Raw genomic sequence first — 14,865 nt, 5'->3', positions numbered from 1 at the left:
ATCCCTGGGTGGCTCAATGGTTTGGCCCCTGCCTTCGGCCCAGGGTGTAGTCCTGAAGTCCCGGGATCGAGTCCCACATCGGCCTCCCTGCATGGAGCCTGCTTTTCCGTTTGCCTGTCTCTGCCTCTATGTCTCTCATGAATAAATAAATAAAATCTTAAAAAAAAGGGGGGGGGGCAGCCCTCGTGACGCAGCGGTTTAGCGCCGCCTGCAGCCCGGGGTGTGATCCTGGAGACCCAGGATTGAGTCCCACATCCGGCTCCTTGCATGGAACCTGCTTCTCCCTCTGCCTGTGTCTCTGCCCCTCTCTGTCTCTCTGTGTGTCTCTTATGAATAAATAAATAAAATCTATAAAAAAAAAAGAAAAGCCAGGTCCAACCTGCTGCTCTTTTTTCACCTCTTTGCTATTTGGGACACAGGTTTCCAGGTCTGGAAAGGCTCCTTCCTTGATGGGCCTGGGATTACAAAACAGGCCAGTGGGCTTGGGTGATCCCTGGCCAGGGCTGGGCTGAGAACAGGACTGAAGGCAAGGGCCAAAGAGGAAGGGCTAGGCAAAGGATTTAGTCTTTGTGTATTGTGCCACAAAATTGTTTTCTAACAATTAGAAGCTTTGTAAAGGTTATATCTATAGATGCTTATCTTTTTCAAAATGTTTTTTAAAAATATCTGTTAAAAAAAAAAAAAAAAATATCTGTTAACAGGGATCCCTGGGTGGCGCAGCGGTTTGGTGCCTGCCTTTGGCCCAGGGTGCGATCCTGGAGACCCAGGATCGAGTCCCACGTCGGGCTCCCGGTGCATGGAGCCTGCATCTCCTTCTGCCTATGTCTCTGCCTCTCTCTCTCTCTCTGTGTGACTATCATAAATAAATAAAAATTAAAAAAAAATTTTAAAAAAAAATATCTGTTAACAAAGTTTATATCAAGTGGAAAAAATCAGGACACATGATTATAGACATTATTGTCTTGATCTTATTTTTTATTAAAAGTAAAGAAAAAAAAACCGTTTGACCCTTAACACAGGTGCCCCACCCCCCCCTGCAGTTAAAAATCTGTATAACTTTTGATTTACCAACAACTTAATTACCGATAGCCTACTCTTGGCCAAAAGCTTTATTGATAACAGCACATATTTTGTATATTATATGTACTATATGCTGTCTCCTTACAGTAAGTTAAGCTAGAGGAAAGAAAATACTATAAAGAAAATCATAAGAAAGAAAAAACTCATAGGACTGTACTGGATTTATTGAAAAAAACTTGCCTATAACTGGACCTGTGCAGTTCAAAACTATGTTGTTTAAGGGTCAACTGTGTGTGTGTGTGTGCACATGTGTGCACGCACAGGTGTGTGTGCGCACCTGCCTCTAAAAGAGATTGAGGGATCCCTGGGTGGCACAGTGGTTTGGCGCCTGCCTTTGGCCCAGGGCGCGATCCTGGAGACCCGGGATCGAATCCCACATCGGGCTCCCGGTGCATGGAGCCTGCTTCTCTCTCTGCCTGTGTCTCTGCCTCTCTCTCTCTCTCTCTGTGTGACTATCATAAATAAATAAAAAATTAAAAAAAAAATCCATAAAAGAGATTGAGAGGAAAACACCAAAACATGGATGTTGGCTGTCTTGGGGTAGAAGACTGAAAAGGAGACAGTGAATGAGTGATCTTAAATTGTTTTAATATTTTCATATATTATCAGGGCATCAGATGGTTCAGTCAGTTGGGCGCCTGCCTTCTGGTCAGGTCATGATCCCATGGTCCTGGGATTGAGCTCCACATTGAGCTCCCTGCTCAGTTCTCCCTCTCCCTCTGCCCTTCCCCCTGCTTTTGTGCTCTCATGCTCCTGAGCTTGCTCTCTCTCTCTCTCCCTCCCCCTTTCTTCCAAATAAATAAAATCTTTTTTAAAAATACATTTTCTGGGATGCCGGGGTGGCTCAGCAGTTGAGCGCCTTGCCTTTGGCCCTGGGTGTAACCCTGGAGTCCCTGGATCGAGTCCCACATCAGGCTCCCTACAGGATGTCTACTTCTGTCTCTGCCCCTCTCTCTCTGTGTCTCTCATGAATAAATAACTAAAATCTTTTTTAAAAAAATACACTTTCTTGTTATCACTTGTCAAAGAGGGCTAAATCCTATCAGATCTTGCAAAGAATCATTACAGAAAGGTTTTCCAGGCGTTCTGGTGAATTGGTTTTAAACTTGGCATTGCCATCCTGCTGGAAAGTCCTGTCATGTTCATGGTTGTTTTTTTTTTTAAGATTTTGTTTATTTATTCATGAGAGACACACAGAGAGAGGCAGAGACACAGGCAGAAGGAGAAGCAGGCTCCCTGCAGGGAGCCCGATGTGGGACTCAATCCCGGTCTCTGGGATCACGCCCTGGGCTGAAGGCAACGCTAAACCGCTGAGCCACCCGGGCATCCCAAGGATTTCCTTTTATTTATAACTGCCTAATAATTCTATTATATGTGTATATATGTGTATATGCATTCCATTGTGTGCATGTGTATGTATATATATATATCATGTGTGTATACATACACACACAATCATATTTTCTTTATTCATTCATCCACAAATGAACACTTAGGTTGTTTCCATGCCTTAGCCTTTGCAAATAGCGCTGTGATGAGTATAAGGGTGCAGATATGTCTTCAAGATAGTGATTTCAGGGCGCCTGGGTGGCTCAGTCAGTTAAGTGTCTGACTCTTGATTTCAGCTCAGGTCATGATCTCAGGGTGGTGAGATTGAGCTCTGTGTGGAGCCCGCTTATGATTCTCTCTCTCCCTCTCTCTCTGCCCCTCCCCTCCCGCACTTTCTCTAAAAAAAAAAAAAAAAAAAAAAACTAAAGAGGTACTGGGTGGCTCAGTGGTTGAGCATCTGCCTTTTAATAATTTTTTTTAAAGATTTTATTTATTCATGAGAGAGAGAGAGAGGCAGAGACACAGGCAGAGGGAAAAGCAGGCTCTGTGCAGGGAGCCCAATGCCATACTTGATCCCTGGTCTCCAGGATCAGGCCCTCAGCCGAAGACAGGCGCTAAACCGCTGAGCCACTTTAAAAAATAATAAAAAAAGTGCTCGCTTCGGCAGCACATATACTAAAATTGGAACGATACAGAGAAGATTAGCATGGCCCCTGCACAAGGATGACACACAAATTCGTGAAGCGTTCCATATTTTAAATAAATAAATAAATAAATAAAATAAAAAATAATAAATAATAAAAAAATTTAAAAAAATTGATGATTTCATTTCCTTCAGATATATACCAAGAAGTGGGATTACTAAATCATATGGCAGTTCTATTTTTAATTTTTTGCGGAACCTCCATACTGTTTTCCATAGCCGCTGCACTAATTCACATTCCTCCCAACAGTGCACAAGTGTACATCTATTTCTGATGGTTTCTTTCACTGTTCAGAAGCTTTTTTTTTTGTATCGGAGTTTGATTTGCCAACATATAGCATATCACCCAGTGCTCATCCTGTCAAGTGCCCCACTCAGTGCCCATCACCCAGTCACCCCAACCCCCCACCCACCTCCCTTTCCACCACCCCTTGCTCGTTTCCCAGAGTTAGGTTCACCCTCACTGATATTTTCACTCCTTTCTCTCTCCCCACCCCTTTTAAAAAATATTTTATTTATTTATTCATGAGAGACAGAGAGAGAGGCAGACACACAGGCAAAGGGAAAAGCAGGCTCCATGCAGGGAGCCCAATGCAGGACTCAATGCCAGGTCTCCAGGATCACACCCTGGGCCGAAGGCGGGCACTAAACCGCTGAGCCACCCAGGGATCCCCCTCTCCTTTCCCCTTTAATCTCTTTCACTATTTTTTATATTCCTCAAATGAATGAGACCATGTAATGTTTGTCTTTCTCCAACTGACTTATTTCACTCAGCATAATACCCTCCAGTTACATCCACGTTGAAGCAAATGGTGGGTATTCGTCCTTTCTGATGGCTGAGTAATATTCCATAGTATACAGAGACCACATCTTCTTCATCCATTCATCCTTTGATGGACACCGGGGCTCCTTCCACAGTTTGGCTATTGTGGACATTGCTGCTATAAACATTGGGGTGCGGGTGTCCTGCCGTTTCACTGCTGCATCTGTATCTTTGGGGTAAATCCCCAGCAGTGCAATTGCTGGGTCGTAGGGCAGGTCTATTTTTAACTCTTTGAGGAACCTCCACACAGTTTTCCAGAGTGGCTGCACCAGTTCGCATTCCCACCAACAGTGCAAGAGGGTTGCCCTTTCTCCACATCCTCTCCAACATTTGTGGTTTCCTGCCTTGTTAATTTTCCCCATTCTCACTGGTGTGAGGTGGTATCTCATTGTGGTTTTGCGTTGTGTTTCCCTGATGGCCAGTGATGCGGAGCATTTCATCATGTGCTTGTTGGCCATGTGTATGTCTTCCTCTGTGAGATTTCTGCTCATGTCTTTTGCCCATTTCACGATTGGATTGTTTCTTTACTGTTGAGTTTAATAAGTTCTTTATAGATCTTGGATACTAGCCCTTTATCTGATATGTCATTTGCAAATATCTTCTCCCATTCTGGAGGTTGTCTTTTAGTTTTGTTGACTGTTTCTTTTGCTGTGCAGGAGCTTTTTATCTTTTTTTTTTTTTTTAAGATTTTATTTATTTATTCATGAGAGAGAGAGAGAGAGAAAGAGAGAGGCAGAGACACAGGCAGAGGGAGAAGCAGGCTCCATGCAGGGAGCCTGATGTGGGACTGGATCCCAGGACTCCAGGATCATGCCCCAGGCCGAAGGCAAGCACTAAACCGCTGAGCCACCCAGGGATCCCCAGGAGCCTTTTATCTTGATGAAGTCCCAATAGTTCATTTTTGCTTTTGTTTCCGTTGCCTTCATAGATGTATCTTGCAAGAAGTTGCTATGGCCAAATTCAAAAAGGGTGTTGCCTGTGTTCTCCTCTAGGATTTTAATGGATTCTTGTCTCACATTGAGGTCTTTCATACGTTTTGAGTTTATCTTTGTGTCTGGTGTAAGAGAATGGTCTAGTTTCGTTCTTCTGCATGTGACTGTCCAATTTTCCCAGCACCATTTATTGAAGAGACTGTCCTTTTTCCAGTGGATAGTCTTTCCTGCTTTGCCGGGTATTAGTTGATCATAGAATTGAGGGTCCATTTCTGGGTTCTCTATTCTGTTCCATTGATCTATGTGTCTGTTTTTGTGCCAGTACCACACTGTCTTGATGACCACAGCTTTGTAGTACAACTTGAAATCTGGCATTGTGATGCCCCCGGCTCTGGTTTTCTTTTTCAGTATTCCCCTGGCTATTCTAGGTCTTTTCTGATTCCACACAAATCTTTTTTTTTTTTTTAAGATTTTATTTATTTATTCATGATAGTCACACAGAGAGAGAAAGAGAGAGAGAGAGACAGAGACACAGGCAGAGGGAGAAGCAAGCTCCATGCAGGGAGCCCGACGTGGGATTCGATCCCAGGTCTCCAGGATCATGCCCTGGGCCAAAGGCAGGCGCCAAACCGCTGCACCACCCAGGGACCCCTGATTCCACACAAATCTTAAGATGATTTGTTCCAACTCTCTGAAGAAAGTCCATGGTATTTTTTTTTAAGATTTTATTTTATTTAATCATGAGAGATACAGAGCAGGAGAGAGAGAGGCAGAGGGAGAAGCAGGCTCCATGCAGGGAGCCCGATGTGGGACTCGATCCCGGATCTCCAGGTTCACGCCCTGGGCTGCAGGCGGCGCTAAACTGCTGCGCGCCACCCAGGCTGCCAGAGTCCATGGTATTTTGATAGGGATTGCATTGTATGTGCAAATTGCCCTGGGTAGCATTGACATTTTCACAATATTAATTCTTCCAGTCCATGAGCATGGAATTTTTTTCCATCTCTTTGTGTCTTCCTCAATTTCTTTCAGAAGTGTTCTGTAGTTTTTAGGGTATAGATCCTTTACCTCTTTGGTTAGGTTTATTCCTAGTATCTTATGCTTTTGGGTGCAATTGTAAATGGGATTGATTCCTTAATTTCTCTTTCTTTAGTCTCATTGTTAGTGTATAGAAATGCCACTGATTTGTGTGCACTGATTTTGTATCCTGTGCAGAAGCTTTTTAGCATGATGTAGTCCTTGTTTGTTTTTGCTTTTGTTACTTGTAACTTTTGGTGTCATATCCAAAAAGCATTGCCAAGACCAATGTCAAGGAGTTTTTTCCCTGTTTATTTCTAGTAGTTTTACAGTTTCAGGTCTTATCTTTATTTATTTATTTTTTTTTAATATTTGAGAGAGAGAGATGCCTGGGTGGTTCAGGGGTTGAGCATCTGCCTTCAGCTTGGGGCGTGATCCCAGGATCCGGAATCGTGTCCCACATTGGGCTCCTTGCGTGGAACCTGCTTCTTCGTCTGCCTGTGTCTCTGCCTCTCTCTCTCTCTCTCTCTCTCTCTCTCTCTCTGCCTGTCATGAATGGGAAAATACAAATCTTAAAAAAAGAGAGAGAATGAGAGAGCAAGAGCGCACATGAGGGGGTTTTGGAGAGCAGAGGCAGAAGCAGACTCCCTACTGAGCACGGAGCCTGACTCCAGGCTCCATCCCAGGACCATGAAATCATGACCTGAACTGAAGGCAGCCATTTAAGACTGAGCCACCCAGGCCCCCTCAGGTCTTATCTTTAACTCTTTAATCTGTTTCACGTGTAAGTTTGTGAATGGTATGAGATAGGGATCCAATTTCATGCCTCTGCATGAATTTCCTGGGGCCATTTGTTGAAAAGGCCATCATTACCCCCACTAAATTCTTAGCCCCCTTGTCAAATATTAGTTGACCGTGTATGCATGGGTTGATTTCTGGGCTCTTGACTGTTTCGTTGATCTATGTGTCTGTTTTCATGTCAGTCCCATACTGTTTCTTGTTTGTTTGTTTGTTTTTTAAGATTTATTTATTCGTGAGAGAGAGAAGCAGAGACGCAGGCAGAGGGAGAAGCAGGCTCCCTGCGGGGAGTCCAATGTGGGGCTCAATCCCCGGGACTCCAGGATCACACCCTGGGCCAAAGGCAGGTGCTTAACTGCTGGGCCACCCAAGAGTCCCAAATAAAAATCTTTTAAAAAAAAAAAAAAAGCCATTGCAATTTTGGTAGGGATTGCACTGAATCTATAGATAGATAGCTGTTGATTTTTCCAATTCTTTTTTTTTTTTTTTAAGATATTATTTATTTATTCATGAGAGACCGGGAGAGAGAGGCACAGACACAGGCAGAGAGAGAGAGAAGCAGGCTCCATTACATGCAGGGAGCCTGATGTGGCTCAATTCCAAGTCTCCGGGACCACACCTTGGACTGAAGGCGGCGCTAAACCGCTGAGCCACCCGGGCTGCCCTGATTTTTCCAATTCGTGAACACAGAATATCTTTCCATTTATTTATATATTTTTCAAATTCTTTCATCACTGTCTTCTATATAACATTTAATCCTTACAATGAAGTAAATATTGATTAGTACCTGATTTTACAGGTGAGGAAACTGAGGCTCACATTGCTTGTAAAAAAATGAAATCAAGAGGGACGCCTCGCTGGCTCAGTGGAAAGAGCACGCGACTCAGTCTCAGGGTTGTGAGTGTGAGCCTCACGTAGGATGTAGAGATTACTTAAATAAATAAAACCTTTTTAAAATGTGGGATCATGGAGGTGCCTGGGTAACTCAGTGGTTGAGCATCTGCCTTTAGCTCAGGTCAGGTCGTGATTCTGGAGTTCCAGGATTGAGTCCCGCATCAGGCTCCCAACAAGGAGTCTGCCTCTCTCTCTCTGTCTGTCATGAATAAATAAATAAAATCTTTAAAAAATAAAATGTGGAAAAATAAAAAATAAAATGTGGGATCAAGACTCAAACCTCAGATCTCTATCTCTAAATCATGTTTCTTCCACTAAAACAGAAACTGCCAGGATTGCCCTGCAGCATATCCAGTGTGACCTGCTGGCCAGGATGCCACTCTCATCCCCAGAAGCACTGGGGCACTGGCCCACCTGCTTTTTTCTGCTTTACAGATGGATGATGAGGATTCCATTCTCCCCAGGAAGCTTCAGGTAGCCCTGGAACACATTCTGGAGCAGAGGAATGACCTGGCTAGTGACCAGGATGAAGGACCCCTGGACTGCAAGCGTGGTAAGTGGTCAGCCGCCTACCAGACTGCATAACACTCTTCCGTCTTTAGAGTTGGGCAGCAAATGGGCAGGTGACTAGTCCTTCCACGTGGCATGGAGTTAAGCAGGAAAACTGTCGCAGAGAGGCGTGCAAGGAGAGAAACTGGGTGTGTGAGCCCTTTGTCTGGGTCTTATGCTAACAATTAATTGTGAGAAAGAGGGATGCCTGGGTGGCTCATTGGTTAAGCGTCTGCCTTCGGCTCAGGGTGTGATCCTTGGGTCCTGGGATCGAATTCTGCATCAGGCTCCCTGCAGGGAGCCTCCCTCTGCCTACATCTCTGCCTCTCTCTGCGTGTCTCTCATGAATAAATAAATAAAATCTTAGAAAAAAAAGAATTGTGAGAGTTTCCCACCTCCCCCATTTTGGCCCTAAAATGCTCAAATAAAGTGGGGAGAAGAGATGGTTTCATTACTCTGGGTAACCTTTGTCACGGAAGATTATGACTCGCTTTAGTAGTTACTTGTGCCTGTGGGCTATCTGTGCTCTGCCCCTGCCCTCTGCCCTCACCAGTGCTGACCCGTCCTTACTCTGCTCAGGCCCGGAGGCCAGTCCCTTGAATGAGGTGGTGTCCGAGGCCTTTGTCCGCTTCTTTGTGGAGATCGTGGGCCACTACTCCTTGTTCCTGACAGCGGGCGAGCGCGAGGAGAGGACCCTGCAGAGAGAGGCCTTCCGCAAAGCTGTCTCCTCCAAGAGCCTCCGCCGCTTCCTGGAGGTTTTCATGGAGACCCAGACCTTTCGGGGCTTCATCCAGGAGCGAGAGCTACGCCAGCAGGATGCCAAAGGTTAGGGGGTACCTTCTATGTGGGGGCCCTAGGCAGCTAGAGATACCAGGCCCCAAGAGGCAGAGGAGCAGGAAGGAAGGTCATGGGTCCAGGGCGCAGGTGGAAGCAGCAGCCCGGCCCCCTTCAGAGAAGGTTCCTTCTTGCCCCCTTGGAGCTGGTCACACTGCCCCAGTGTCTTGCCTGTCTTCTCTGGCCATCTCTTTCCCTTCTCACAACCTCTCCCAGAACCACATTCCAGCTTCTGGTGGCAGGTTCTCCTTTTGTTCCATCTTTCTTTTTTTTTTTTTTTTTTTTGTTCCATCTTTCCAACTTGATACAACTCTGGAGAACATGCTTTCCTATCTCTCGCCGGCCCCTCATCTTCTCCTCAGGCCTTTCCTCCCTTCTTCCCATCTTTCCTCCCGGTTTCCCCGGAATGTGGCCCTAGGCAGGAGCCGGCTAGAATGGAACGGGGAGAGAGAGGATGGCTGTGCCCCTTACTCTGTGTCACTGCCTCCTCACACTCAGCCGGACTGGCCACACCAGAGGTAGGACAGCAGAGACTCTCCCAACTTGGGGAGCTTGTGGCTCATCTCACCAGGGAACCTGCCCGGTCCCCTCCTGCACTCTTCTCTCCTTACCTTTCCTGTCCCCTTTGGCTGGGTTCCATCACACTTCCAGGGCTGGAGGAGGGGAAATATGTGAAGGAGGATCAAATTACTCCCCTCTCTTTCTTGCATCATCTTAAGTCCTTTTGGGAATCGAAAAGCTAGAAATGTTGGTAAAGTCTAGCACTGATGGGAATTAGACCTGGGTGGGGTAGATGCTTACCACAGTGTGGGGAGAAGCCAGCGCGGTGGGCAGGGAGAGCAGAGAGGGTCTCAGGAGAGCCTCTGGCCCCAGGCCTTGGTGTGGGTCCTCCGGTGCTGTGATGGCAAAGGCTGGGGGAAGGAACCGAAGCCTTACATTCCTGGAGCTCTTTGCAAAGTAAAAGCAGAGGCTGGCCACACTCCAGCTATTCTGAGGAGTGGTATCTGAAGAGACAAACGGAAATTGATTAGAGCCTGGCTCACACAGCTGACGGCAGGATTCCTTGAAATCGAAGCTCTGCTCTGCTTACGAGAACATCTGCTTCCAGATCACTATCTGATGGAAAGGTTGAGATACAAAAGCTTAAAAGTAGCATGGAAGGCATCCCCTGTCAGGGAAGATGAGGGAGAAAGGAAGACAGTAGCTGAGGCTCACACCCTGGTAGCAGCTGAAGGCACCTCTGAGGTGCCTGTCTGGCCTTCCTGAGCTGACAGATAGCAGACGGATTCCCAGGAAGCTCAACCACCTGGCCAGTGTTCCTCTTAGGGGAGACTGAGGAAAAGGGAGACTACAGGAGTCCTGAAAGCCAGGGCCGTCTGGTTCATCTGTGAAACTGCGTGCCTGGCACAGTATAGACACTTGGAAGGTGTTTGTTGAATAAAAATAGGATTTCATGTATGAGCTAGCTTTACAGTCTTCCAAAGACAGTTATTGCACAAGGCTGGGCAATTATAAGGGCAATAAAAACCCTCATAAACCTTCTGATTCGGAGCATGTTTATAGGAGCAGCTCGTCTCAGAAGCAAGGTTTCTTTTTTTATGGCAGTAGGGAAATGAATATGTTTAGCAGAGAGGGAGAGAGAAGGAACTAAAATGGCTGGGATTTCTCTTGCCAACAGGTCTGTTTGAGGTCCGAGCCCAAGAATACTTGGAAACACTCCCCAGTGGAGAACACAGTGGTGTCAATAAGTTCCTGAAGGGACTTGGTAAGACCCTGCAGTCTCGTTCCCCGTCACCAGCCTCTGGTCCACAGAGTCCCGGTGGCTTCCCTCCACCTGGGCGGGTGCTCAGTAATGCAGAGCTGGCTGTGACTGTGGCATCGGCATTTTAACATCCTGTCTACTCCGGCCCCAAAGGGTAGACAAGGGACACAGAGGACCCCTCCCTGCTTCACTGGCCCCTGGGCCCTCCCGCTATCTTCCTTCACTCTTCTCTCCCACACTCTTAAATCTGCTGGGGACTTGAGCTTAAGCCTGAGGGGAACCAAAGGGGGTATCTGGCAGGGAAGACCTGGACCAGCCTCCAAATAGCCTTAAAAGTGGGAATGTAAGAATTATAAGGGCTTTGGCTCAGTCAGTGGAATGTGCAACCTTGATCTCAGGGATTGTGAGTTCAAGCCCCACATTAGGTGTAGAGATTACTATAAAAAATAAAATTTAAAAAAATCAAAGGAATTACTAAGGACTTTGGTTTAATTGAGGATGATAAGGAACACAGGAGGAGCTGTCAGTGGGCCGTATTCGTGCCTTGCATGGGACAGATGGTTTCCTGGAGAAGGCCTTCCTACCTTCCCGTGCTGCTGGGGGTTTCTCCTCATGTGGCTCCTCAAGGACACGTTACATTCATTGCTTCCTGTGTCACCTTCCTGGAGCAAATGCTCCTCTACAGCTCTGACGTTCTTCCTTTCAAACCTCCCCACATGGGACACCTGGGTGGCTCAGTGGTTGAGCATCTGTCTTTGGCTCAGGTTGTGATCCTGGGGTCCTGGGATTGAGTCCTGCATCAGGCTCCATGCGAGGAATCTTGTTTCTGTCTCTATGTCTGTGCATCTCTCTCTGTATGTTTCTCATGAATAAATAAATTTGAAAAAAATGAACAAACCTCCTCACATCTGAGGAAGATCCCTTTGTGCTGGGGAGGTACATGAGGCAAGGCTCCAGAGGTGGCATGAGAGGCCACAGTCATTCTCCCCACATACGTCCTGGAAAGGGTAGGGTTTAACTTTTGTCTGCCTAGTGAAATGTTCTCTTTCTCTCTTTTTTTTTAGGCAATAAGATGAAGTTTCTCCACAAGAAATAACCTTCAGCTCAGCCTAAAGGAAAAGCTTCCTCCAAGTTGCAACCATATTTTTAAAAAAACAGTCCTAGTGGCCTTTCTGAAATGCTGGATCCTGGTTGTCGCCAGTGGGGCTACAGACTAGGATGGCTTCTGACTGTCACCAGGCCTCCCCAGGACTGAGGGCCCAAGAGCTGCCCAGCGGGGGCAGCTTCTTCAGAACAGCACTGGAAAGAGAACCCGAAACCAGGCAGGTCACCAACATTCAAATGGATTGTTTGGGTTGTCGGGTTTGGGATTTTTTTAAATATTTTTAATCTTAGGTATTAAAAGAAAGAAAAGTGTTTGGGTTTTCTTTTTATTATGCCAGGGCTAAGAAAACTGTCTCCTGCCCTATACCATTGTGCCCTGGTTCATCCTGCCTGGCAGCTGGGCTCTGAAGCCAAGAGGAGAGGAGGAGGGTGGGAGCAGTGACCAAGGACCCAGAAACAAGGCACTCCTGCGGGTAGAGCTGGGGACAAACGCAGGTGTTTAGGGGAGGAGGACTGTGGCGGTCCTGCAGCACTTGTGCTCATGGGTATCAGGGCGCAAGTCCTCCGAGGGAAAGCATTGGCCTGTGTGTGCAGTGCCCTTACATCGGTCTGAAGGAAGAAGGGGAACACGAGAGGCCTTGGGCTTCCTGGGAAGAGCTCCACTTCGAGGCCCAGCCAGTGATGCCACCTGGTGGCCGAGGCCATTTTTCGTGCTACCCACTCTTATCCCGGATGGACCTGACACTTCCCGGTGGCCTTTTTTCTCTTGGAAGCCATAGATCCACCCATTGCCGGAGCAGTCTGTGACTTTTAGGAGGAACACACAAAAAAGAGATCTCCTCATAAGATCTGTTAATAAAATATGCTTGGGGTCCTTAAAATATGTAAGCCGCAGCCTTGACCCTATTCCCATTAATATTGTATGGACAGTTCCCCATCTCATTGTAGGGACCCAGACTAGCATAAATGAAATGGTACATGTGCAGAATGAATGGAGAGGCTTGCGGTGTTGATGTTTACCAGGGGGTTGCCTTCATCAGACTGTGCCAGCTAGGCGGCTTGCCTCCCTGGGACCAGAAGCAATGAGGTAGGGGAAAAGGCTGCACCCCAAGTCCGGTCCTGCAAGGGTCGCAGCAAAGATGCAGGAAGAGAAGGTGGGCAGCACTGCGGCCAACCCTGCTGCTTGCACATCGCACCAGCGGATCCCCTCTGGATGACACCTGCTGTCCCCACAAAAAGGTCCCCACAAAAGGGATGTGCTCTGACCTGGGCAATGGCCCAAGGGCCTGTGCCACTTGGCAGAGATTCTCTCCTTTAGGGAGTTGGGAGCAAGGGGTCTTCTAAGTGGGGAGGAAAAAAGAACAGGAGGAAAATGATGGCACAGTTGATCTCTCTACAGTAGAGGGTCTTACCTGGGGTCCCGGATGACCCTCTCCCCCTTGCAAGTTACAGCTAAGACTTGGTGCATCCATTTGTTTCTGAGGAGAGAGGATCCGTAGTTTATATCAGAGTCTCAAAGGGGTCCAAGGCCCCCAAAATGGTTGGAACCAGGCTGTGCACCACAGTTAGCCTGGGTAGGTATGTGTGGTGAGACTGGGGTGGGGGAATCTGAGTGTTAGAGGCTCAGGAATTCGTACCTGACAAGCTCCTCAGATTAGTTAATTTTATGATACCAGTATTCTGTCCAGAGATGATCACTTTTAATATTTTGGAATATACCTTCTTTTCTAACTTATTTCATATTGTTTACTTAACACCTCCAAGTAAATAAATACAATTTTGTCAACATTTCTAATGACTCTGTAACACTCTATTTTATAGACGTATTAGAAGTTATTTTTACCAATCCTCTACTCTTATGTATGCAGGCTGTTTCCAGGTTTGTTTTGTTTTGTTTTTAAAGATTTTATTTATTTATTCACAAGAGACACAGAGAGAGGCAGAGGCATAAGCAGAGGGAGAAGCAGGCTCCCTGCAAGGAGCCTGATGCGGAACTTGATCCCAGGACTCCAGGATCACGTCCTGGGCCAAAGGCAGATGCTCAACCACTGAGCCACCGAGGCACCCTATTTCCAGTTTTTAATACCATAAAGAGCATTGAGAAAAGCAACTTTGGGGATGCCTGGGTGGCTCAGGGGTTGAGCATCTGCCTTTGACTCGGGGCATGATCCAGGGATCTGGGATCGAGTCTTGCATCGGGCTCCCTGCATGGAGCCTGCTCCTCCTCTGCCTATGTCTCTGCCTCTCTCTGTGTGTCTCTCATAAATAAATAAATAAATAAAATGTTTAAAAAATAAGTAAATAAAATATAAATTAAAAAATAGAAAAGCAACTTTGTTTAAGCATCTTAGTACATTGCCTTATCTACATTTTTTGCCTAAAGTGAAATAGACATACAGAAAAGTGCCCAGATCATGAGTATACAACGTAACAGACTTTTGCAAATGATCATACCCGTGTAAGCAGCACTCAGGTCAAGAAGAGACTGTTATCGGACCCTGGAGAGCCCACCTACCCATCTTTACAGTATTCCAGTATTCCTCCCATCCTGCTCTGCTTACATTTAAACTAAATCAACTGAAAAGTTGTGAACAACTTGCAAAGTGGTAGTTAGGCTAGGGAGTGTCAAAAGCAAGAGAAACAGAGTTGTAATCCCAGCTCACAGTTTAGGACAGATTCTGGATGGATAGCAGGGTTTGGGTTCAGAAACAAAGTGCGGCTGTAAGGCCCAGTGGGCTAGACCAGATCCCTGCCCCCAGCCTTCGTGTCTCACCACACACAGAGCATCTGTCCAAAAATGCAGTCGTCTAATGCCAATAAGAAGCACACATCTTCCATAAGAATGTGTATGTGTTTAGAAGCACTCCATTATTGGGTTTCAGTTCCAGAGAATCACATGACCTGCGCCCCCCTCCCCCCCCCATGCCATGCTGGAGAATCCTGCTGCCTCCTGATCCTGGGGACTTAACTTCTTACCTGCCCAGTCTCTTTCCTCCCCTTTTTCTAATATCAGGGTGAAATTCACAGAACATACAATCAATTT

The 14,865-nt window shown here is 46.5% G+C and overlaps 1 protein-coding gene and 1 non-coding gene across 9 annotated transcripts in view; both read left to right on the top strand.

The window, feature by feature from the left end:
- Positions 1 to 13,610, top strand: part of DENND2A (DENN domain containing 2A) — a 103,004-nt gene extending 89,394 nt beyond the window's left edge. For all 8 annotated transcript variants that reach the window (XM_072777437.1, XM_072777439.1, XM_072777434.1 and 5 more), the window contains 4 exons: positions 8,009 to 8,126; positions 8,702 to 8,947; positions 10,635 to 10,721; positions 11,783 to 13,610. In XM_072777437.1, the coding sequence (XP_072633538.1) occupies positions 8,009 to 8,126; positions 8,702 to 8,947; positions 10,635 to 10,721; positions 11,783 to 11,814 (483 nt within the window). In that variant the 3' untranslated portion in view covers positions 11,815 to 13,610. The remainder of the gene's footprint in view (positions 1 to 8,008; positions 8,127 to 8,701; positions 8,948 to 10,634; positions 10,722 to 11,782) is intronic.
- Positions 3,061 to 3,167, top strand: LOC140605557 (U6 spliceosomal RNA). The gene has a single exon (XR_012008198.1). It is a non-coding gene; the product is annotated as a U6 spliceosomal RNA (small nuclear RNA).
- Positions 13,611 to 14,865: the final 1,255 nt, after the last annotated feature.

This window comes from Canis lupus, chromosome 15 (assembly GCF_048164855.1).
Source record: "Canis lupus baileyi chromosome 15, mCanLup2.hap1, whole genome shotgun sequence".
NCBI classification, from domain to species: Eukaryota; Metazoa; Chordata; class Mammalia; order Carnivora; family Canidae; genus Canis; species Canis lupus.
The sequence above is the reverse complement of the archived record's forward strand: the minus strand, read 5'-3'. Positions and strand labels throughout refer to the sequence as shown.